General features: G+C 44.3%; 1 protein-coding gene across 1 annotated transcript in view; it reads left to right on the forward strand.

Annotated features, from left to right (window-relative positions):
* DOCK1 (dedicator of cytokinesis 1) overlaps positions 1 to 25,130 on the forward strand; it is a 254,970-nt gene that overhangs the window by 181,861 nt on the left and 47,979 nt on the right. The window contains exons 33-38 of the mRNA XM_014308424.2: positions 5,450 to 5,598; positions 12,144 to 12,229; positions 12,417 to 12,573; positions 16,011 to 16,051; positions 17,451 to 17,541; positions 21,198 to 21,317. Coding sequence (XP_014163899.1) covers positions 5,450 to 5,598; positions 12,144 to 12,229; positions 12,417 to 12,573; positions 16,011 to 16,051; positions 17,451 to 17,541; positions 21,198 to 21,317 — 644 coding nt within the window. The remainder of the gene's footprint in view (positions 1 to 5,449; positions 5,599 to 12,143; positions 12,230 to 12,416; positions 12,574 to 16,010; positions 16,052 to 17,450; positions 17,542 to 21,197; positions 21,318 to 25,130) is intronic.

Below are 25,130 nucleotides of genomic sequence, written 5' to 3' on the forward strand. Positions count from 1 at the left end.
TATTTACTGTGACCTCAGTGTACTCGTCTGCCAGATTTCATCTTCCTGAGCTTAACAGCACAGACACTTCAGGTCTTCTGAGTTTTATCAAAACTTCCTTAAATGATCAGAAATAAAGCGTTTGCCACTTCACTTCTATCTCTGGCTGAGCTGTTGTTGCTGGGAGTTGAAAAACCTCAGCATTTCTAAGAGAAGAGAGTGCCAAGGGTTCATAAGTATTTGATATCGCAGAATTTGCATCCTATCTGCTGGAATGATGAGAAAAGGCTTCAGAGAGCAGCTGAGTTCACTTTTATTAGAAGCATCTTCGGTGAATTAAGTGTCTGGAGAACAGATTAGAGCTTAGTGCACGGCTGAGATGTGACTTGACAGGCAGGTAATAAAATCAGTGTCGTGCCTGCTGCTGCATCAGCCAGCGTGGGCTGCTGGCAGCCTCTGGTGAGCAATTAGCCAAATCCATCCCTCCTCCAGCCCCACAGTCCTGGAGCCATGGAATTGGTGAGGTTGGAAGGGTTGGTAATTGGTAAGGTCTGAGGTCACACCTGGAGTGCTGTGCCCAGCTCTGGTCCATCAGGTTGGGAAGGACCTTGGGACACTGAGCACATCCAGAGGGGCTGGGAACACAAACCCTGAGAGGAGCCCCTGAGGGAGCTGGGGGTGCTCAGCCTGGAGAAAAGGAGACTCAGGGCTGCCCCCATCACTCTGCACAGCTCCTGAAAGGTGCCTGTGCTCAGCTGGGGCTGGGCTCTTTCTCCAGCAGCACTGACACAGCCAGAGCGCACAGCCTCAAGGGAAATACAGGTTGGATAGCAGGGAAAAGTTTTTCACAGAAAGGGTGATAAAGTTCTGGAATGGCTGCCCGGGGAGGTGGTGCAGTCCCCATCCCTGGGTGTGTTTAACAAAGCCTGGATGTGGCACTGGGTGCCAGGGTTGAGCTGAGGGGTTGGGGCTGGGCTGGACTCGATGATCTTGAAGGTCTCTTCCAACCTGGTCATTCTGGGATTCTGTGAAAAGGTCGAGCCCAGCCCTGCCAAGGCCACCACTGCCCCATGTCCCCAGGTGCCACCACATCCACATGGATTTTGAATCCCTTTAAGGCTGGGGACTCCAGCACTGCCCTGGGCAGCTGTGCCAGGCCTGGATAAACCTTTCCATGGAGGAATTTTCCCCAATACCCCCCCTGAGGCTGCCCTGGCCCAGCCTGAGGCCGTTCCCTCTGCTCCTGTCCCTGTTCCCTGGAGCAGAGCCCGACCCCCCCGCCGGCTGTGCCCTCCTGGCAGGAGCTGTGCAGAGCCACAAGGGCCCCTGAGCCTCCTTTGCTCCAGGTGAGCCCCTGCCCAGCTTACTGAGCCACCTTTTCTCCTCACTAATATTTCTGGCCTCTTTGGATTCTTATGGATTTTTAAACTTTTCCCAGAATTTAGTGGACTGAAAGTAGAAAGTTTGACGCAGACTTCCATCCAGCTGGTGTTGGCTGAGGTTGTTTTATCCAGGCTGGGCTTTGTGGAGTGCCTTGTGCCTTTCACTACTGCTGCTGTCACTGGCTGCTCTTTACAGGTTATTTAGTTGCTCCAGGGTTCAGTTTCTCACCATTAACAAGGATAATAATTTCCCCTGCAGTTTTGGGAATCGATTGGCTCAAGGGGTAGTGTTTTCTTCAATATTTCTTTCTGTGCTGTCATGAAAGTCTTTTCTTTTTAATGGATTTTTTATAAATGGACATTATCCAGGTGAGATCCCTTTGTGACCTCCTCAAGCTCTAATATTTGTGATTCTCCAAGATCCATTAGTGGGATCATTAATGCCAAAATCCCACATGTGGAGGGAGTGAGGAAATTGCTGCTCTTCCCAAGAAGAGCTGGGAAAGAAAGGTAAATGTGAGGCAGGATCTCAGTCTAAGGCAGCCTTTGTGCTTCTCCTGAGCAGCACCTTGATTTTCCTCATCTTTGTCACACACAGAGTCCATGTTAAACTCATGGATTATGTTTCACTTCTGGCCCCTCACCAATCTCATCTGTGTCACAGCATCAATTAAGAGGGAATTCCAACTTCTCACTGCATGGGAATCGATTGGGGGGTGCCTGACACTTTTATCTTGGAAGCTGCACTGCATTAATCAAATTATTCATGTGTATGTTCAGAAGCTAAATCAGAAGTGAAGGGCTGGTATTCTGGAATTCTTGAGCACAAGTTTTTTATGCCTGTGCCATTGAGATGTGGTGAAACCAAACCATCCTGACTTCTGATTTATGGATTAAAGGGTATAGAAAAGCCTCAAAAATGAATGTTTTGTCTCATCAGGTTTTGTTTCTAAATACCATGATTAACACATGATGCCTGCTGAGTTAAAATTCCCCAGCTGGGAGCAAGGCAGTCCTCCAGCTATAATGCACATTTAAAAGTATAATTTTTTTTTTCTGAAATTCAATAGTAAAATAAGAATTCTTAAAGTTTTCACTTGGCTGCCTGTTTCTGATGCAGGGGAGGCCTCAATAATCACACCTTCCTATTTTTATGAGCAGAAAAAAAAATAAAAGAACATTTATAGTGCAGAACAGCACTTTAGAGGCTTTTTTCCTTCCGTACCACAACCTGAACTTTAAAATGTGTTACTTTGAGTCAGTGTTTTGTTGAAAGTGAGGCTTCTTAAACTTTGCTGAAGCATCAAAAAAGCAACAGACAGGCTGTGGCCTATCTTGGAGATGCAGGAACTCAAAAACCACACACTGGAGAGGGTTTTGTGATGCAATTCAGCAAACAGAACCTGTGCAGAATAGGGTGCAGTGGTTGGTGGCACCCACAGTTGCGTGGCAGAGGAGTTGCAGTGACATTTCAGGTGACATCCTGGTGGGAAAGGTGGCCAGGGAGAGGCAGCTCGGAGGTGTTGGTGACGTCTGAGCCAGCTGGGGGGAGATGGAGGAGAGGAGCTCCTCAAGGTGAAGGGGAATGGTTGCTGGTGTCCTCCTGTGAGTGCCACCATCCCTGCCAGGGCTTGACGTCACCAAAGGTGTCTTGACAGGGCCCTCGCTGTGGTTGGAGGGAAGGCCAGGGTTAAAAATAGCCCTGAACTTCGGGTGTTACATAAATAGAAGTCATTGCACATAACCCTCTCTGGATTAGTCAGGCGTGTTCCCAGCCTGCCCAGGGCACAGGGGAGGCTGCTGGCAAATTACTCACAGGCTTTTGTGGCCCAGGCTGAATTGGGAAGAATCTGGGGAACGAGAATCACACGTTATCCAGCAAGGAGAGCACCTTGGGTTTGGCTTGTGGTGAGGTCCCTTCCTGCTGTGTGAGCGCGTCCCATGGCCAGGCACAAGGTGCTGCCAGGGGAAGGTTTTGCAGGTTCAAAGGGGGCTTTTTTTGCATGTGGTTCCTAAAGCAGCCGCACAAGTTGGTTTTCAGAAGAGACTCCTCAATTTTCTCCCAGACTTGTCACATTTGGAGTGTCTGTGTGGGAGTTCCCACATTCCGGCGGGGAGGAAAAAGGTGAATTCCTTGCTGGATTGTTTACCAGACAGGGGCATGGATGCCCTGGGGGGCCAGGGGAGGATTATTTCCCTTCCTGCTTTGCTCCTTTAGTGGCCCAACATCTCCCAGGATCACTCTGTCACAGCAAACCCATGTGTGTCACCACTGATGCATGTGGGACAGACATCCCGCCCCAGGGGCTTCTCCCAGAGCTGCAAACAGATCATCATCTCATCAAAGATTCTAATCTTGTGTGGATTGTTCACATCTCGAGTTCAAAGGGAATTCCTGTGCTTGAGGCAATGGAAAACCCTCTGTGGCACGGGGAGAACTCGCAGTGATGAACAACTTTTGTCACCGTTATTTGTTTTCTGCAGTCTTGACTCTGACACTCCTCAGGCATAACATAAGAAATCTGTCACCTGAGAGATCCAGTGTAATCATCCTTGTAGGAGACTGAGGGAAGCTTTAGGCCTTGATATTCCTGAGCAGCCCCCAGCACTGCAGCAGCACCCAAAGTCACCATTTTCCTTGAGTATTAATTTGCCCTGATCTGATTGCTAATGCTAATAGGATTCAGGAGTTTGCCAAATCAAGGGACTTCAATTATATCTGCTAAAAAAAGGATCGTGTTTTGGTGGTAAAGGATTTATCTTGATTACATTTGTAGAGATTTATGTTAGTTCTGGTCAAAGTGAAACTACCAATTAAAGACTTCACTGGTTACTGTCACAGTGGTATAGTGCAGTGGAATAAAAATGAGTTGAAATCTGTTTGTGTCCTGTACCAATGGTAACTGCAGTAGGAAGCAGGAGTTTGAGAGCTGGAGGGAACTGAGGACTGGACTCCAAAGAACCTGGTCTGAAGCATGATACTGGGCATAGAAACAGTGTTTGAACCTGGGTGTAAACATCCCTAAGAGGGAGTTTGTGAGGAACATCTCCAGTTGTGTCCTGAGCTCCCAGTGGATCCCAGCCTGTTGCTGCTGGAGAAATGTGTTTGTGTTTCCTAAACTTCTGCCTGGAGCTCTCAGGGCAGCACCATGGTACAGTGAGGTGATGGGACACCAGCACAGGGTGCCCAGAGCAGCTCTGGCTGCCCCTGGAGTGTCCAAGGCCAGGCTGGAGCCACCTGCGGTAGTGGAAGGTGTCCATGCATGGCAGGGGTGGAATTGGATGAACTTCAATGTCACTCCCAACTGCAGCCATCCTGATGATTTTTCCATGGACTTACTCACCAGATAATTTGCAGCACACACGCTCTGCATCCATTTAGCCAATAATGTAAACAGTAACCTGCTCTTTTTTCCAGTATTTATCAGGTGCCACGCTCCTGCTAGGCTTTAATTTCCCTTCCCTGTGTGGAGCAGAGTCAGGATGGGGGGAGGAGCAGCTTCCTCTTGGGAAGCTAAATCTGCAATCACGTTTTGCAGGCAGCTCAGCTCCGAGGAAAGGAGACATATTGTGGGCTGGCTGAGCTGTGCTTTCATGTCTCGAGGCTCTGTTAGGCTGCACTCGTGGTGACACTTTGATAGACTGACACCGAGAACATTTTGTTCACACAGGAGTCTAAATAAGTTAATACAAGTGATGTGCCTTTTAGCCTCCCTCCCTGCCAGCCACACATTGTGTTTTAAAATAAAACCTGGAAATTTGGGTGTGAAAATATGTAGTGGGAAATGCGGCGAGTCCCAGCTTGACGACTGATTCAACTACTCCTCTTGATCTGGATTTAGACAATACCTCCTCTCCTGTGGTTAATAATTAATGATGATGATGATGATGATGATAATAATAATAATAATTTATTAATAATAAATGTAATGGTGGTGATCATCATCATCAAATAAATAAGAATAATAAAAAAGTGTTTCAGTAGAGCCAAATGTTAAAACATGGTTTGTTATGCTCCATAAGTATATTAATATAGCTTTTACAAAGCCAGGGCTTGTTCACTCTGAAATGCATCTTTTCTCCTAAAGGTCAGCATAAAATCAAGTTCATCCCAGAAATGGTGGGGCCTATCCTGGAAATGACCCTGATCCCAGAAACGGAGCTGCGGAAAGCCACCATCCCCATCTTCTTTGACATGATGCAGTGTGAATTCCACTCCACCAGGAGCTTCCAGAGGGTAAGCACAGAGCTGCAGACATTTCAAGTGAGGAGGATTTGGCTGTTCTTTGACAAAACATAAGGAGTTTTGTTATTTCTCATTTTTCTAAGGAATAATATAATTATGGATTTGCTTATTTCCTACAACTCCTGAGGGGCTGTGCAGTTTTTATCTGTTGGTTTGAAGTGGTTATTGAAGGAGAAATTTGCATGTAGTAAATGAAACCTTCAGTTATGGCACAGGAGCAAAGACAGATGTCTTAAATTGTCACTGTGACTCACACAAGGAATTTGTTCCTGAGATAAATTGGACATAAAGAAAGCCTGATAATGTGGCAAAAGTGTAACCTGTAAGGATTTATCATCTCTTCTCTCTTATAATTCTGATTTTCCTTACCATTTTATGGATTTTGAAGAGGAAAAAAGCAATCCAGCATTGTCAGTGCTGCTTCTTGCTCTACAGGCACTGCAAAATCTCAAGTAATAATGGAGCATTTTTATTCTATTTGATTTGAACCTGCTGAGGGGAGCCCTTGAATACACACACACCATCTTTTCCTGATAGCTTCAACTTTTGAAAGACAGGTGGAGTGAGAGAAAGTTTCCTGATATCATTCATCTGACATTGCTTCCCTGGAAACTTTGCTTATGGATTGAGTTTAAGACTAGTTAGGCCAGGCATGGTTTGGACTAAGCCAGTGGAGCTCCTTCCCACTGTGAGATTCTGTCAGTTCAGGATGTGACCTTGTGAATTTTGCAATAAAGCTTGACATGTGTTGTTCGCTTTTTCCCCTTTCTATTGGCAGTTTTCTTTCTTGGATGAAAATCCTTATCCTTTTCCATACTTTCCTTGTGAACTGCTATTGAGAAGCAGCTCTTAATAAATCTGTAGGCAGAGTAAATGAAAATCTGCATGGTGAGACTTAAGCAAGGAAAATGGCATCAGCTTTATTGCTTTGATTTGTTTTGTGCTGGATGGTGTGTGGAGAGGTTGTGAACTGTGTTTTGGCTTCATCCAATTACTGCATAATCATTTTTTCTCATGTTTGACTCCAGTGCTACTGTAAAGATTGAAATGCTCACTGGGATGCCATTTAAACAGCTTCCTGTCAGATGCTCTCTTTTGTTGCTTGTCATTTTTTATTTGTACAATTATATAGATCATGAAAAATCCGAGGGGGACTTTATAGCTAAATTTATGGCCCTCAATTTTCCTGACAGAAGGAAACCAGCTTTGTGTGGAATAGTTGGCTGATTTTAATAAATGAATGTCTTAAATATTTCACTTAGGGAGTTTTTTTGCCTTTTAAGAAAAATGCCTCATCCTTAAGTCAGAGATGTCTGTGGTTGTACTTGACATAATATTTCCTGTGGCAGTGTAGCTTCTTTATGGATGTAGCATTGACAGGACAGGTGCAGAGGAAAAAAAACCCTTTTCCATGGGTTTGGAAGAGCCAGCCACATCCTACAAGGAATAATCAGTCTGTCCATTGATCATGCACTTCTGAGTTTGCTGAGTATCTCTGGTTGGCCTTTGGGGAATGAAGGAGGGGAAAAGCAGAGGGTTGAAGGAAAGTCTGGGCTGGATGGGACCTCTGGAATTAATCTGGGCATTAGGCTGGGTTATCTGGGACCCCCTGAAGCTCAGTTTAGAGTATCTCCAGGGAGGGTTCTCTGAGCATTTCTCTGGGTGAGCTATTCCAGTGTTTACTCGTGGCCTTTGGAAGGTGTCCTTGCCTGTGGCAGGGGGTTTGGAATGATACAAGGTGCCTTCCAACCCCAACCATTCCAGGATTCTATGATTTAGACTTTCTGCTTTTTATTTCCTGATGGAATTTCCTTGGGTCAGCTTGTGCCTGTTTCTGCTTCCATCTCCTCTCTGTGCACCTTTAGGTGTTGGAATGTTTGAGTTGGATTTTCTCTGGGCTGAGCAAGCCCAATTCCTTCAAGCATTGCAGGTTCTGCAGCACTCTGCCCTCCTTTAGACCATCTCCAGCTTGCCAGGGTCTCTCAGCTGGTGGATCAGAGCCAGACATGGAATTCTAGCCAGGGTCCAACAAGTGCAGTAGTCCTCTTGCTGCTCTGGCCATGCTCTTGCTGCTGCAATCCAGGACATATTTAGGCTCCACTGAAGAGAACACTTTTTAAAGTTCAGCTTGGCAAATTGGTTTTTTCCAGTCATTTTCTTGCCCTTTGTGTACCTGGAAAAACCTTCCATGAGATCTTGCTCTGTGGTTTCCTCAGGAACTGAAGTGGGGATGCCTGGTCTGTAGATTCCTCAGTCATTTTTTTGTCTCTTTTGTGTTGAAGTGATAAAAATAGATAAAATCTATTTTTTTTTTAATATTACCAGTACCTAGGCAAGCTTTGATGCTTAATGGGTCGATGTAATGTGCTGCTTTATATCCTTTATATGCAAGTACCAATTATCCTGGTCCAGCACTGCTTCCAGAGAGAACTTCCAAATGGCATGGTTGGCTGCTGTTTAACTAATCTGCCAGAAATCCAATTATCTAACCTTATTAGTCACATCAACAAGGGTTTAGGTTGGCTCCACTTCTCCAGCAGATGTATCAACCTCATGATTTGTGGGGGAGGAACTGCAGTTTTTTGCAGGCCTGTGATGCTATGATGGTTTGTGTGATAAACAGGCAGCTTTCCCTGTGGTGGTTTTCATTTCAGGAGGATTTGGGTTTGCCTGGTAAAACCAGGAACAGACAGAAGAGTTGTTTTTTTTTCTTCTCCCAGTGTATTTAGAGACAGAACAAGATAAATACCCCTTGTTTTTAGAGAACTCTATTAAGGCCGACTGAATTAAAAGCTGGAGTTGCCCATTTTGTGCTCTCCCTCTGAAGGTGCTTTGAAGCCTTTATAAGACTTCAAAGTAGCCTGTGCCTCAAAGCAGGAATCCCATCCTAAAAACAGTGTGGGACTGAAGCTTCCCTGTGGAAGGGAACACCTCCTCCTCCCCTTGGCTTCTCCCTTGGCTGGTATCAGGAGCAGAGCCTCTGGATCAAAGGGAATTTGTCAGAGCCACAGGAGTGATGAAAGAGAATTGGTTTGATTGTTCAGGGCCTGCTCAGGTGAGTGGGATGGATCCTGTGGTGCCAACAGCAGGGAAAGCTTCAGGTGAAACAGCCCCTCAGCTGGAATGTGGAACCTGGAGCATGGAAAGCTCCTGCTGTCGGTGCCTGGTGCTCCCAGCTGTGCCTTCATCCCTCATTTCCTACCAGCACTCTTGGCATGAATTGTAACTCACCTTTTCTGGACCTGTGTCACTGCTGATACCACTTCTGCTTGTTTGGAGCTGAGCCCATTTCTTACATTTAACAACAAATCTCAGTACCACCAAACAGTCACACCAGCATTTTGGTTTTCACGTGCTGGTTATTGGTGAATTTCAGATGGATTTAATTCCCCCTAGTCAGAAGTTACCCCTAGCTCATCAGAATCTCTCTTGGTTTTCAGAACCCATCATTCCTTATTCAGGTTTTTTGCCACTTCTGAGCCCTGGGTTAACCTCCCTTTGCCTGTGCTGTGGATTTGCAGGCAGGACACAAGTAAATGACTCTTCCAGTTCCTGTGATCCCAGTGAACATTCAAATAACTAATCCCTCACAAAGGATTGGAATATTTGTAATTACCCACAGTTGGAGTGTAAATGTGTAAGTTTTTTTTGTTTTGTTTCTGGCCTTTTGGAAAACATCAGTAATCCTCTCTGACTCCACCTGGGGAGCAAGGGAGAAGGGTCATGCAGTGGCCTCCAGGGTGATCCCATCATTTTGAATGGCTCCACATCTGTTTCCCAGCTGGAATGCTGTGGAAAAGTAGGAAAGAAAACAGATGAAACCTTTGGGAATAACCACCAACTTCCAGAGAAACCTCTGAGCAAAGTTTTGCTGTACTTGGGTGTCATTTCTGTGATAGGACTAATTTCTGCTGGTGTGATCTGTCACTTGAATTTTATATGGCAAATTATTATTAGCCCACATCAAAATGAATTTATAGCAGCTTGGAGGGCTGGAAGTCCTCCTCATCTACAGCAAAATTAACTTGTCAGCCAGTGCTACAAATTCAGCCTTCCTTGAGGTAAACCCAAGCCCAGAAGTGATCAGTTGAGTTGACATGAGATGGCTCACCCTGATTTATTTGCTCCAGGTGGGAGATTGTCACAGACAGAGGAGGTGCTCTTTGCTCAAGTTCAAACTCTCATCCTGAAGAGAGGCTGAGATCTTGATCAGCTGCGAGGGAATGTGGATAAAAATGTCCTGTAATCTTCCTGGTATCACCCCTTGAGCTTTCAGTGTCAGCAGGAGGATGTGAGTGTGGCTCACTGATGGTGCAGATATTCCCCCTAAGCTCCAGAAAGAGCCTCAGCAAGTGGCACTGGCTCCAATGGAAACATTGGAGATTTGGCATTTCTTCATTTGAGACTAAATCCCATCACAATAATTGCAGGCTTATTTATGCATTAAATTAAATGTAATGCATTTATAAAAACTCAGTGCATTAGGGAAAAAAAAGAAAGAGGGAGAAAAGGAAAAGTGGAGTTTATCAGCAGATGCCAGATGCAGTGTCCCAGAGCCATTGGCTTGTGCAGCTCCAGGGTCACATTCCTGATCCCATCATGGGGAGTGATAAACCTCCAAAGCTCCATAAACCTCAGCTGGTATTGCTAAAACCTTCCTCCATGGAAAGAGCACAGAAGGAATTGTAACTGATGTTAAATAACATTTATTCATTTGGCACAGATGATCGGCATCACAGCGACTCCATGAGAAATACCAGGAGTGACTGAAGAGCAAAGATATTGTTAATAATCCTAAAAACCCCCAAAATGCCACAAGTGTGGCTCTGTTCAGCCCAAGAGGCTGTTAGGGGAAATGGCCCAACAAAGCATGGATTTACAGAGGTTTAAGTAAAACTGATAGTGGCAAGATCCTAGAGATCCTGCATGACAAATGTAATTGCTCTTCTCTATCTGAGTAATCTCTTCCTAAAAAATACATCGCCTACAGGGCTGGGGCTGGCAGCAAGTGTCATTTTCCACGTTGGGTTAGAAAGTCAATTTTATTCTGGGCTCATTAGGGAACAGGATTTTTGTGACTTCTCTGTTTCATCATTGTGTTGTTTCAGTGTTTTACTCAGCTCTCTGGTACTGTGGGAGCATGTGTGGCTCTGGGAGGGGGTGGATTTGCATTATCCTGCCTTTTCTCATCTTCCTGCCCTTATTTTCGTAATGGATTCATTGTATTCTCTGTGACCCGGGCAGGACCTGAGTGAGCAGCTGGAGCTGTGTCAGGGGGAGGTTTAGGTTGGATTTCAGGAAAGGTTCATCCCCAGAGGGTGCTGGCACTGGCCAGGCTCCCCAGTTAATGGGCACAGCCCTGAGGCTGCCAGAGCTCCAGGAGCCTTTGGACAATGCCCTCAGTGGCGTTTTTGGGGTGCCAGTGCAGGGCCAGGAGCTGCACAGGATGATCCCTGCGGGTCCCTTCCATCCCAGAATATTTTAATGATCCAGACAATCCATTCTTTCTCCACAGGTACATTATGTGCTGTTAATATCACCTGCAGATGCAAAGTACATCTCTTGACATTTATAAAATGTTGGTACTCTTTGCTCTTGTGCAGGGGCCCTTTACTTATCCTCAGCATCCTTGGGGGTGGCTTAAGCAAGTGACAGTGAAAAAACCTGGTGACAAGTGTTCTGTCACCCAACTCCCACTGGGAGCACTGGGCTCCCATTCCCCTGCCAGGGGCTCCCAGCCTGCCCAGCCTCTCCTGCTGAGATCTCTGTCTTTAATCCTGTGGCTGTCTGTGCTTATTTAATGAAGAATTAGGAATTAGGTGACTTCACTGATTCATGGCAGAGCAGCAGGCCTGGAGTGAGCCTTCCTCCAGTAACAGTTCACATCCATTCCTAGCAGCGAGAGCTAAAACCCTCTGTAATCATAAAAAATCCAGGGAATTACCCAGGTTGCATTTAAAACATATTCTGTTGACCACTTAGGTTTGCATCCTTTTAGTATTGCCCAAATAAAATTATTCTGGAGTTGTTTGACTCCCTTCCCTTCTGCAGGGTTTATTAACAGCTTCATCAGGTTGTGTCCTGCATTCAGTGTCTGTGTGCTAAAAAGGGGTGTCAGGGATGCTGGGGGTGCACCCAGCAGGGTCATCCAGCCTCAGGTGTTGCCTCTCCTCTCTGAGAGCTTCCAGCATTTTTGTGTTCAGTTCTGCTGCTGAGGACATTCTGTCTCTCCTTTCTCCCTGCCCTCAATTCCTGTCATTAATCTCCTTCTTTAGTTTTCCATAATGCAAATATTTACACTTCATTTAACAGCACGACCAATGATTCCTTGAACCAAAGAAGTCCTTGTAGGGCAGGAGATCGTCGTGGAGAGTCTAAAAAACCAGAGACTGCAAACTCTAAAAGTCAATCAGGCTTTAAAGCAGGGGCTAAACGTCTCACCGAGGCACCCAACCAATCTGTGAGGCATTGAGGCTACAGTAATAAAGTGAAATATTTGCCAGCTGATTATTTACGCTTGCTTTGGTTAATTACAGTTCGAAAATGAGATCATCACCAAACTGGATCACGAAGTGGAAGGAGGCCGTGGAGATGAGCAGTACAAAGTGTTATTTGACAAAATGTAAGTGTTGATCAGCAGCAAAATTTATGTCACGAGGAAGTCAGGAGAGAGAGCAATTAGACTACAATGAACTTTGTAGCCCAGAAATAATTAAAATCTGTTAACGATGCGCAATATTTAAAACTGCACCTGAGTCAAGGTTTTTCTCTGCGTGTGATTAACAAGGCGAACTTAATTGGTTTTTCAGTCTCTTGGAGCACTGCAGGAAGCACAAATACCTGGCCAAGAGTGGGGAGACCTTTGTGAAGCTGGTGGTGAGGCTGATGGAGAGGCTGCTGGACTACAGGACCATCATGCACGATGAGAACAAGGAGAACCGCATGAGCTGCACCGTCAACGTGCTGGTGAGCAGCAAAACCACCACAAATCACCACAAAATCACCACGAATCACCGCGAATCACTGCAAAATCACCACAAAATTTCCACAAATTCGCTGTGAAACCACTACAGAATCACCAGAAATCACTGCAAAATCACCACAAAATCGCCACAAATTTGCTATGAAACCACCATAAAATCACCACAAAACCACTGCGTAATCACCACAAAACCACTGCGTAATCACCACAAAATCACCCTAAAACCACCGCAAAACTACCACAAAACCACCAAAAATCCCCACAAAATGGTCATAAAATCACCCAAAAATCACCACAAAACTACCATAAAACCACTACAGAATCACCCTAAAATCACCCAAACCCCCATTGCCCTCAGAATCCTGCATCTTTAGCAAAGGGCTTATGTCAAGCAGAGTATTTGTTGGGATTCTTGGGGAAATTTAGAATGCTTTCATTTTTCCCCTATGTTTTTTCCTATTTTGGTGAAGGCAAATCTGTGAAAACATGGATTATCCCTTCTTTAATTGTTTCTACAGAAAGATTTAAGGAGAAATGTTACAGGGCCTGTTCATTGACATTTACAATTGGTGTATAAACAACTCTGTGCTGAAAACCACTTGACATACAAAATGTCGGAGTTCTCTGCCATTTACTCCCAAAATTCCCATGGATTTGCAATCCCATTTATATTCTGCTCTCTGCTCAGCCCCTTTATTCAAATTATTTTGAATAAATAGGAATTGGAGGTACTATTTGATTCACAGCAGGAAAAGCTTGGCTTGTTTTCCTCGCTGATGGGAAATTTCCTCCTCTTAGGTCCTGGAATTTTGGAGTGTCCACCCCATACACAAATCTTGGTCTATTTGGGCTGGAGTTGGAAGCAATAATTGTTCCAATTGTACTCACACACATCGTGGTTTTTGGTGGAGATTTAGAAAATGAGATTTTACAACCCAAAAATCAGCACCCATGAAAAATAACTTTCAGAGACCCCAAAGTAACGTGAACTAAATTTGATTTTTCCACTGTTTGCTACTGAGAATTCCAAACTTTCCTCCCCATATCATCATCAACGCTTTGATTTTGCTTAAATACATGAGGCACAGCCAGTGTTTATCATTTATGTGATCTGGCTGATGGATTTTGTTCAGGAAAGAGCAGAGTAAATAGTTTGCAGCTTTTTTTTTTTCTTTTTTGCATATAATGTAGTTTTTAGGTTTTTTATTTTGCATCTAATGCAGTCCTGGCCTTGTGCAGTGCAGCATTTACACCACCCCATCTCATCAGCCATGAGCAAAACGGTGCCCACTGGAGCAGGAAAGGAGATGGAGGCATCAAATCCGAAATTGGGCGTTTATTTTTAGTTTGTTTTTCTTCTCTGCACATCAGAAAGCATCAGAATGTTTGGAAAATGGGCGAAGAGGAGGGACTTGGAGAGTTGTCACAGGCTGGTGATGCAGCAAGTGCTGTTGGGCTGCCTGCAGAAAGGTCACGGCGTCCTCCTGAGCAGAGCCCTGCTGGAAAATCCTGCCAGGTCTCCAAGCAGGATGGGAAACAGCACATCACAGTCACCACACACTGGGTCAAACCGGGAAAATTCCCTTGGGAAGGTGAATTTGTTTCTCCTTCCCTTCATGAGAGCACTCAGAGCCTCCTCCCAGGAATTCTCGCCATCCCCATGGGGAAGCCGAGGAGCCCTTGGGGGTTTGTTCTCTCCAGGTGTCTCCCAGCAGCATCTCCTGCTGCTGGCTTTGGGCAGCTGAATTTGGAGGCATTTGCAGATGATAGATGTTGTGGGTGATTTGCTGCTGTCAGGTGCAGTCACTGTGAGACACAAAGCACAGCCCTATGGAGCTGCTGGAATCCCGGGAAGCGGCACAGGGCGGAATTTTCCGTCGCTTTCGGTCGCCGTGATTTCAAACCTGAGCTTGATTTTACACTCCCGTTTTCCCTCCAGGGCCCACTCAGCCTTTTCATCATTCTCCAGGTACCTGAATCGAAATTCATGCCTTTGCAAAAATCCAACCCACGACTGAAACTGAGCACAATTCCCACGTGAGGTCTCACAGAGTTCCTAATTGGGACTTTATTGATCCCAAGCTTTTCCTGGGATTAAATTTGTCTGCACTGACAGTGGTTTAACTGGGAGGATTTGATCTCCACTTAAGCCAGTGCTGCTGGGAAGGGACTGGAGCCCCAGGAGAGGCTGAGGGAGCTGGGAAGGGGCTCACCTGGAACAAAGGAGGCTCAGGGGCCCCTGTGGCTCTGCACAGTTCCTGCCAGGAGGGCACAGCCGGGGGGTCGGGCTCTGCTCCAGGGAACAGGGACAGGAGCAGAGGGAACGGCCTCAGGCTGGGCCAGAGGAGCCTCAGGGTGGATTTTGGGAACAATTTCCTCATGGAAAGGTTTATCCAGGCCTGACACAGCTGCCCAGGTGGAGTCCCCATCCCTGGAGGGATTTAAAATCCATGTGGATGTGGCACTTGAGGACATGGGGCAGTGGTGGCCTTGGCAGTTTGTTTTCTGAATGGAACCCAAAACTAATAAGCAGTTATATCAACTGAAATACCCCTGGAATAACCCATCATTCCTCTCTGAAATGTGGATTCTGTCATCCATTCCAGTTCTTTTCTAAGGGATCACTTTCGTGTTGGATTTATCCCTCTTTTAGTACTGGGTCTGTGCTCTTTTAGTGCCTCCTCAAACTTCTTTAATTTAGCATTGAAATATATTTATTTCAGTGAAGAAGGACTTTCTTGGTATTTTGTTTTCTTAGGTACATTTTAAATTTTGGAGGTACATTTTAATGTACCTAAATGTACCTAAATTTCTTAGGTACATTTTAAACTTGAAATCAGATTCAGAAATGCCTTGAATGTCTCCCCAGTTATCATATTTTGCATTTACAATATTTGCACTGTTAACCAGTTTATCTCAAGGCTGGAGGCACTCAGAGGAGAGTGATGCTAATGTGTGACATATGAAACCAGACAAATAACACTAATCTGACTTTGTATTTCCAAGGAAACTTAGAATCCAAGAGCAGATGATGTATTGTGGACTAAGGTTCAGAGTTTTCAATCCACAGAACAACTGTTGCCTAAAAATTTTGGGTTTGTTGTATGTTAGAAAATTTTCAGCTGAAAATGGTTAATGATGTGTGACTTGCAAATGCCAGCAGCAAATTTCTGGCAGTATTGTTCTTGCAAATTCTTAACCTTTGCAATGAGGCAGAAGCCCTAAAACATTGCAACATGAAACATCCCAGCATTTGATTTTCTGCGTTAAATAACTTGTGTTCCATCACTGGAGGCAAATTTCATTTTGCAGTTTGGAGGCTGACGTTACGCAATTATGAATTTTTAATTTGGAGCGTGTTCTGTGTACATTCCAAAGTGTGAAATCAAAGACTTTGTAACCAAATTATGTTGTTTTTCAGAATTTCTACAAGGAGATCGAGAGGGAAGAGATGTACATAAGGTTTGTAAACATGACTGGTGACAAACTGCCTGACACAGGCTCTGTAATTGGGGAAATTAAGTTCATATTAAGCAGTCACTTGGGGGCTGGAGGAGAGGAGTAATGAAAAATCACACCTTGGCTGAACCTGAAGTGATTCAAAAGCTTATCTGCACTGAGAACAGAGTGCTGGAAGTGAAAGTCAGGAGATTATCTGTGTCCCCTTTCTCCAAGTCCTTCAGTTCCATTACAGTGAACACTGAAATACTCAGGAGCCAGAATTCTTCTGCTGGTAAAGAAAACAAATAAGCTGAGCAAAGAAATGATGTTGCCTCCTGGTGAGGTACAAAATATGTGACTTGGAATAAAAAGCAACTGTTAAATAATACCTGACTGACACTTATTTTAAACTTAAAGCTTATAAAGTCTCTTTTCAGACCAAGTAAACATGGAAATATTGTGCTTTGTGCAAACCTCAGGGTTCACAGCTCCCCATTTGTGCTTTGGCCGAGTGTTGTGCTCAAATGATGAAGTTTGTGTTTGTAATGCTATTTTAGGTATCCAGATGTGACTCATTATTCATTCTCAGGTGCTTGTTATCTTTTTGGAAGAGTTTTCACTTGTCAGCTCTCTTCCTGTTGTTTAAATGGTTTTAATTGGTCTTTTAGAAGTTTGCAAAAAGAATAGGGAATGGCAGGATTGATAACTGGGGACAAACACATCAAGTGATTTGTTATTATTTAGGTCTGCCCTGTTCAGCATCTCTATAAAGACAAATTGCCTCTCACTGTCAACCCCCCAGCCAAATTCTCCCATTTCTGCTAACAAACTCGTGAATATCAAACTTGAAAGGATTTTCACTGGCTTTTTCAAAATACAATTTTAATAGTTTTGTGGGGATTTTTTTTTTAATTGTCAGTGTAAAAATCATCAAACAAATAAAGAGAATTGAGTGAGGTGTGATGATATTGAAGGTAAAGAATGAAAATTGTCAGTGTAAAAATTATCAAACGAAGAGAATAGAGTGAGATGTGATGATATTGAAGGTAAAGAATGAAACTTATTCCTGTCCCCATAGCTGAACTGTAAAAGTGTTCTGTCTTGCACAACATCTGGATTGGATTTATTACTCTCCACAAGTCATTCTCGTGGTGTTCAGCCAGAGATTGGACTCAGTGATCTTGGAGGACTTTTCCAACCTTAATGACCCCATGATTCCCTGAGTGTCCCTTAAAAACAGCACAATGGAAATGCAAATGATCCTAAATGTTCTCTGCACACAGAAATAGGAAATTTAACCAATCCCACAAATATTTACTTGTTTGAAGATAGACTTGAACCCTTGTAATCTTCAAAATAAATGATTGAGTGACATCTTGAACCCAGTGTTTTTAAGAGCCGTTGTTTCTGCTGCTGGCAGGTACCTGTACAAGCTGTGTGACCTGCACAAGGAGTGTGACAACTACACAGAGGCTGCCTACACCTTGCTCCTGCACGCAAAGCTCCTCAAGGTAAACCCCAAACACATCCTAAGTCTGGGAAATGCCAGCAGCAGCCAGCCAGGGGGGTGCTTGGCACTCAGAGCAGCTGCACTTGAAGCTGATGAACTGCTCTGGGTTCCCTTTTGCACGTGGAATTCATGCCCAGAGGAAAGCACTGCGTGGCAGAGGTGGAGCTGGAGCTGGAGTGAAGGGAATGTGGTCAAGTCAGCCCCACAAAATCCAAATATCTGCAAATATCCAGACTGTACAATGTGTGAAAGCCTCTAAGCAGGTATTTTAGTAAATGAGCTCTCCACAGATCTTTTGTGCCAGGAGTGCTGGAGCCCCTGCTCGAGTGCTCTTGGGTGGCTGTAACTGATTTGAGAAAATTGCAGAGAGATTCAAATGGCCTTCTCTCCAAGGTCATGCCTTTAAAAGGTGCATATAATTTTAATGCTGTGTTACCCACTTTATAGCACATTTGAAGAGGCACAACAATACTGCTCCTCTTCAAGGAGTGTTTGGTGTAGCCTGCAATATGCACAAATAACATGTTACCTGCAGAAAGTGCCTGAGATAAAGCATTTGAGTGTTTGACACTACCCACTGCCAGCCAGAAATGAAGCTGTACTTCAGAAGCATTAATCCCCTGAAAACATTCTGGAAAGAATATTTTGTCTCTGACATGCAGCTTTTTTATGTGCTAATGTCACAAATGTGGGAGCAGGTACCCACTTTGCTCTCCTGGTTGTCACTTAGGAAGGTGCTGCTCTTGCCAGCAGACACTTGTGTCATGAAATCACATTTAATACAGCTGAATCATCTCTGAATTCCTGGGTTTATGTTTTAATTTTGCAAAGCAGTTAATGGGAAAAGTAAAAATCTCAATGTGATAAGAATTAGAGGGTTTGGAAGAGTTTGATTTAGTCCTGTTTGTCTTCCTCTCATTTCACAACCTGCAGTGAAATTTTTCTTCCTCAGGGAGTGCTGGATCTCTTTCCACCCCCCTCAAGGACATGCCCCCCCCAGGGACAGAGAGTCAGGGACAGAATAAATGAGAATTTCATTTTCCCCTTGATGTCCTGCTCATTCCAGTGTATTGCAGCCTCCTGGTGCAGGGAAAGTTTCCCTTCCCATGGCAGGGGATGGAACCAGATGGGCTTTAAGGTCCCTTCCCACCCCCAGCAGGCTGGGATTGTGTGATTGCACCCATGGTGCCCCTCTTCATCCAGGAAAAGGAGCTCATCCTCAGCAGCCAACTGTTCTTGGCAATCCTGGCTTTAATTTCAGCAATCCCCAGCAAAGTGTGTCAAATATCTATTTTGAAAAGTTGAAAAGGGGAAGGTGTTAAATGAGATCCTTCTGATGGATGCGCTGAGAATTATTCGTACTTCAGAGCTGAGTAAACTGCATCCAAGCCATAAAAAGACTAAATAAAATGCAGAGTGTAGATGTGCAATTTCAGTTAAGACACTCTGAAATGTATTTACTGTGTTTTAAAATCATTAGAGGGTTATTACACAAGGAAACATCTCGAAGATTCATCTGGAGTGCAAAAGCACTGTGCCCACTTCATATGGATGAACCTTTTAGACAGGATGAAGGATTCACTCCCTTCCAGGGGGGCTGTGTTCCTGAATAAATGATGGAATAAACCATACCCTAAAACCTCACTCAGACTTCACCTGGCATGGCCTGGACTTGTTAGACAATTTACTTTGTGTGACCTCAAATCAGAGTTTAGCCAGTTGTGGCTTTTCTTAGGGGATGTGTTCAGAGAGCAGGTGAGTGTCTCTCTTAATGTGCTCCTTTGGATTCAGTGCAAGAACTCCATGGGAGGAAATAGCCATTTTTCTTTCCTTCTCATGCAAATCAATAGCAAATGCCAGGGATGAATTTGTCCCAGGTTTTCATCCCTGAGTGGATGTTTGTTTGTAAGTATAATTTCATTAGAGGCTGGAATTACTCTATTATCAAAGTGTATCAATCTCTAGCTCAGCCCTGAGTGGAGGGAGGAGTTCAGTGTTGCCTGAGGAGCAGCAGCACTGGGGGTGTGTAACTGAGCAATTGAGTTTCTCTGTCAGGCCTCAGGACAGGATTTTCAATGACACTCATCACGGGCAGATATTTCATCCCAGAGATTTTAATGGGATCACATCGAGGGCAGGACTGAGAGTAGGTGAGAATTTCACCTTTAAATCTGCAAGAAGGCTCTGTCTGTGGAAGGAGAGAGGCCAAATTACTGCAAGCTGATGAAGCACACTCAAGAAAAGAGACTTTTTGTTGTGTTTTCAACCCTTTTTGTCAAAATTGAGGTGTTCAAAACTAACAGAAGATAGCAGCTCTTAGCATGCTGAAAAAAATTCCATCACGTTGCAAGCTCCAGCAGGTTTGTGCTGCTCTGAAACAGAGTTCAGAACAGAGCTGTCAGAAGTGTCTGCATGACCCCAACACAAATATCTTGGCCAAATCAAGAAGTGATTGGGTGAAAATTAATAATATATAGGAGGTAAAGTAGCAGTAATTCTGGAAATGAATCTGGGAGTTGCTCAGAGAAGCTGTGGCTGCCCCTGGATCCCTGGCAGTGTCCAAGGCCAGGTTGGATGGGGTTTGGAGCAGCCTGGGAGAGAGGAAGGTGTCCCTGCCCGTAGCAGGGGTGGGGTGGAATGGGATGGGATGAGCTTTAAGCTCCCTTCCAACCCAACCCAAACCATTCCATGATCCCTATGATTGACATCTTACGCTTGATCCATCAGTCATTTGGTGGAACAGCCAGAGCTGCTAATTGCAGACAGGCTTTCCCTGTCTCCACAATCCTCAGTGAGTTAGAACCTTCTCATTTCCCTGCCTGCAGCCCTTCCCTGTGATGCCTTGTGAGGGCTGCCCTAGAGCAGAGGCTGGACAGAGCTAAAGAATAAAGCAGGGATTGATTCCAAGGATCTCCTCCATGGATGCACCTTGGGCAGCACCAGAGCCCAGCCAGGGCTGCACCCAAGATGAACCAAAATGGCCCCAAAATGCACGGCCGGGCACGGGGTCTGTCACTGGGATCAGTTCTGCTCCATTTGCACCTTGCAGTTCATTGTCCCATTCCAGCTTTAGCCCCTGCAGTCCCACCCTGCTTGTTTTTCTCTCTCCAGCCCACGGTGTTTGTGCTCTTGGGCTGAGATTTGGGTCATTTGTCCTTGGTGCCCAGCTGGAGCAGGAATTGTTTTGTCTCCCTGCTCTGTGCACAGAGCTCACCATCCCCTGATGTGAACCCAGACCCACACACTACAGCAGCACAGAGTGTGAAACATAGAAAAGCCAAACCTGAGGCATCACCTTTGTGTTGATGGCTCTGCGCTCCAGGGTTTCTCCCACACAAAGTGAAGTGTTCATTGTGTCCCCAGCAGGTTGTACCCATCAGCAGGCCAAGGTCACTCTCATCAAACTCACCAAGGAGAGGAGGCCACCTCCAGAAGCTCCCTCCAGCTGATGGATGTAATTAGCCTCCAATTACAGCATCCAAATAAATGCTCCTTGTGCCCAGGGAAGCAAAGGGCACAGCTGTGAAAAAACCCTTTGTTGGTGCATTAACTGCAGTACCACTCCTTTAAATAAAACCTCTCTCTTATATTTCACTTCAGAGCTCATAGCTTTGGATTTGCTTTCACTTTTCCCTTTTTTTTGTGTGTGTGATTTAGTGGTCAGAAGAAGCATGTGCAGCACATCTTACCCAGCGGGATGGATACCAAGCTGCTACTCAAGGACAGCTGAAAGATCAGCTCTATCAAGAAATTATCCATTACTTTGACAAGGGCAAGGTAAAAAGGGAAGAAAAAAAGTGCAAATGTATTTCATTGCTTTTCTCTCAAACTTATAAATTTAATAGTAGACATAGTTTGCATCCAGTGACCTTCAGGAAGCACTTACAGATAATGATGTTTCAAAAAAAAAAGTCAAAAGAAATCAATGGTACATTTATAACTCATCTCTTAAGGGTAAATATATGGGCATATGATGCCATGGAGTAAATAAAAAAGTGATGCATGTAATTTGGGGGACTTTTTCTGGCAGTTACAGGAGCTAAGAGAATCCTTCAGCTCCCCTTGTTTTTCCTCATGTGCACAAAAATAATTCCCCCAGGGCCTGGATGTCTGTGGCTGATATCATAAATATCCTGGGATGAGGATATTTCATTGCAATTGCATCTGTTAATGCAGAAGGAAATTGCATTTGGCATTCCTTGGTGTTGGAGAGGAAGGGGGTTAATGTGGGAGACAGGGATGGATCAGTGTTTGGATATTTCAGGCACGAAATATTCCACTACAGAAGTAGGAATCTCTTTGTCAGAATATTTCAGAAATGTAAACTTGGGGTTTAAATGTAAACAGAAGTGGGGTTTTCTGGTAGAATTAGAATATTATCCAGCCAGCCCATCCTTTCCAGGTGAGTTTTTAGCAGAATCAGATTAAAATCCTAGAATAAATTTGATAGGAACTCTCATTTCTATCATTTTGTTAGAAATGTTGCTTAGAAAGTCAAATTTTATAGCTTATCTTAATGCAATGTTTAAAAACTGTTAATGAGTGGTGCTAAAAGTTGTACTTCTGGATTGGGGTAAAAATTGCAATTCTGGCTGGGACAAAAGTGGTACAATATATTTCTGGAGTGGTGCACAAGTGGCAGTTTGGGACTGGGGCTGCTGGAGGTCACTTGGGGACAGTTCCTGCTGCCCAAAAAGCTTTTCCTGGGTGAATGAGAAGAATCTCATTTGAATGAGGGTCACAGCTGATTTTAAAGCTTATTTTAATCTTACATTCCTGTCTGAAAGGAAAACCAGGAGTTGCCTGTTTTTTGTTTTGTTGGTTTTATTTTGTTTTATTTTATTTTGTTGCTTTTATTTTGTTTGTCTTTATGGCTTTCTGTCGGTCCTTTCTGGTGTCCAGGCACTGGGGATTGTTCTGCTGAGCATCAGTTCTGTGCAGAACTCAAGTGCCAGGACTCCTGTGTGATTTTTGTGTCTGTGAGGAGATGATTTATTTCCAAACTGCTCTTTCCTGCTTACAGATATTCCTCCTCTCATTTTCTGGTCACTCAAGCTGGTGATAATTTTTCACATTACTCCATGAAAAGGGAAATAAAAAAATCAATATACACTGAGAATATTCATCTTGTGTGATTTTGCAAATGTCAGGAAGCTCCAAGTGGAGGTTTCCAGTGTAGATGGAAGGTAATCCTCTCATTTGGGACATTCTGACATTAAGTTAAATCAACTCCTTGCATTCCTTGAGCAGTTTGCAAATGTAGCCCAGCAGCTGCTCTAGCTCTCCATGATCAGTACCACACCTGAAACACCATTTGCTGTGCATTTTTGGGACACTGAACCCGTGCCCAGACCAATTTTTGCTTTTTTTGTGCCATTATTACCCAGCTGGGTCCCAGCCTGGCAGCTGACTCCAGATCCCACTTGTTTGATTTCCCTTCCCATTAACGTAACAAGAGGAGTCAGCAGAAGGTCACCAGCCCTGGGCAGCTGTGCAGACACTCCAGGCTTTTCCAAAAACTCAGGAGTTTTGTTTTCCAGTTGTGAGCCTGTGCCTCTCCCAGCCTGCCTCTCCCAACCTTCAGGAAGCGCTTACAGATAATGTGGTTACAAAAAAAAAAAAAAAAAGTCAAAAGAAATCAATGGTACATTTATAACTCATCTCTTAAGGGTAAATATATGGGCATATGATGCCATGGAGTAAATAAAGAAGTGATGCATGTAATTTGGAGGACTTTTTCTGGCAGTTACAAGAGCTAAGAGAATCCTTCAGCTCCCCTTGTTTGCCTGATGGGAAGCTGTGGATTTGGGAAGGGAGGGAGATGTGGGACCTAGAAACATTGTGTAGAGGAAATGGAGCAGAGGAATTTCCTAAAATTGGGTTTAAAATACTGGCTTTTTGTTTTTTAAAGGTTGATGTAGTTCAGCCTCTCAAAAATCAGGATCCCTTTCTTTTGGCAGAGTAATTTCCCAGGGAAATTCACAGTTTTCTTGTCTATTGAAAGCCAACCACAAGGCTTATCCCTTAAATATTGGCATTCATGGGCAGGTGAATTTAGATTTATTCCTCCACACACAGGCTGGAATGGAGTGAGCACTTCACTCCTGGCCCAAAAGTGCCTGAGAAATTTGTAAGTGAGGAAAAGGGAGCTGGACTTGCCCTGAAGGCAGGAATGTGGCACCTCATGTGGGCTGAGGACAAAATGCTGGCCCTCACCAGAGTGTTCCTGGTACTGGGAGTTCAAGATCCATTTCGGGTTCTTCATTTTAATTTCTATTTTTAATCTTATTTTTAAAATTATTTCTATTTTTAATTTTAAAGGAAATTTGTTTTTTCACCTGTATTTGACTTTTGGTCCTTGAACCAGCCTTTTATAAAGCTGAAGTACAACTTTAACCCTTAGGGAAGGAGCATTTTTGAGAAACCACTTTTGCATTTTGCAGTTGTTCTACTTTATGGATTAGATTCCTAATTAATTATGCTCTTCATTCCTTTTCTAAGCTCCTTCTTTCCAAAAGGAAAGTTGTTTCCCTGATACAGGGATCCTTTTCTCTCCTGGATCATTCTTCACTGCACTGCGCTTCTCAGTCTCCTCCCCATCTCTCTTGGCTTTTGCCCTTAAAATCCTGATCCTCAGGTTTATCCCAGCAGTCTGACCCATCCTTTGAGCTGCTCTCAAGTGTTTGCTCTCTCTGTGTTTTCCTGAAGCTTCCTTAATGCAGGGACTTTGCTGGAAATCCTTGGCTTAGAATGTCCCAAGGTGAGAAGGGAAATAGTGACGGGACTAAAGGGATGAGGGAAGGGGTGGCATTCATTCCTTTGGGAAAGAGCTGATGGAAATCAATGCTGATGAGTTCCTGGATCCAGGGAATGCTCCTTGGCAAAAATAAGGTGTTGTTTTGAACCAGGTTTGTTGGTGAAGCCACAGTGGAAGCAGCAGCATTCCTGTTCCTGCCTGCTGAAATGTGGGAATGGCCACAGGCTCAGGTTTGCTGGTGGTGCTGCTGCCCATAAATCAGGACAGGTTTTCCTCTGCTCCTCCATAAATTGAAAGTGTTGGTCCTGAGGAGAAAAGGCTAAATAAATGCACACTGCTCATTTATTTCTGCTCCTCCTTTCTCCCCTCCTTCTCAAAAAAAAGCTTTTACTGCTCTACAGCACCCACAGAACAGAAAATATCTGAAATTATACAGCAAATGCTTTGGCTTAAAAGGTCTTTTTTTCTGGCTCGTGGGATGACATCAAATGGCTTTTTCTTCCATCTTAACAAGTGAGTGGTGAAATTCACCTGTCTGCCAAAAACCTGTGTGAGGCTGGTGGCCAGCTCAGCCCCAGAGCTGTCCTGAGAGCTGGGAAGGACAGAGAGTCTTGGGAGAGGGAGGACACAGAGTCTGACCCTGTTCCAAATGAATATATTTATTTGTTTAAAGAGTTTCCAACCTGGCTGTATCTTGAATGCAGTGCCAACAATAGAGAACTGCTGAGTTTTAGCATTTTATTTCAAATATTAAGCCTTCGTGCTGGTTAATTAACACTACCTGAAATTTTAACCAGCTTAGAAAGTCCCTGACACATCAGAACATGGCACCA

The sequence above is a fragment of the Geospiza fortis genome, unplaced genomic scaffold, assembly GCF_000277835.1.
Source record: "Geospiza fortis unplaced genomic scaffold, GeoFor_1.0 scaffold452, whole genome shotgun sequence".
In the NCBI taxonomy this organism is placed as follows: Eukaryota; Metazoa; Chordata; class Aves; order Passeriformes; family Thraupidae; genus Geospiza; species Geospiza fortis.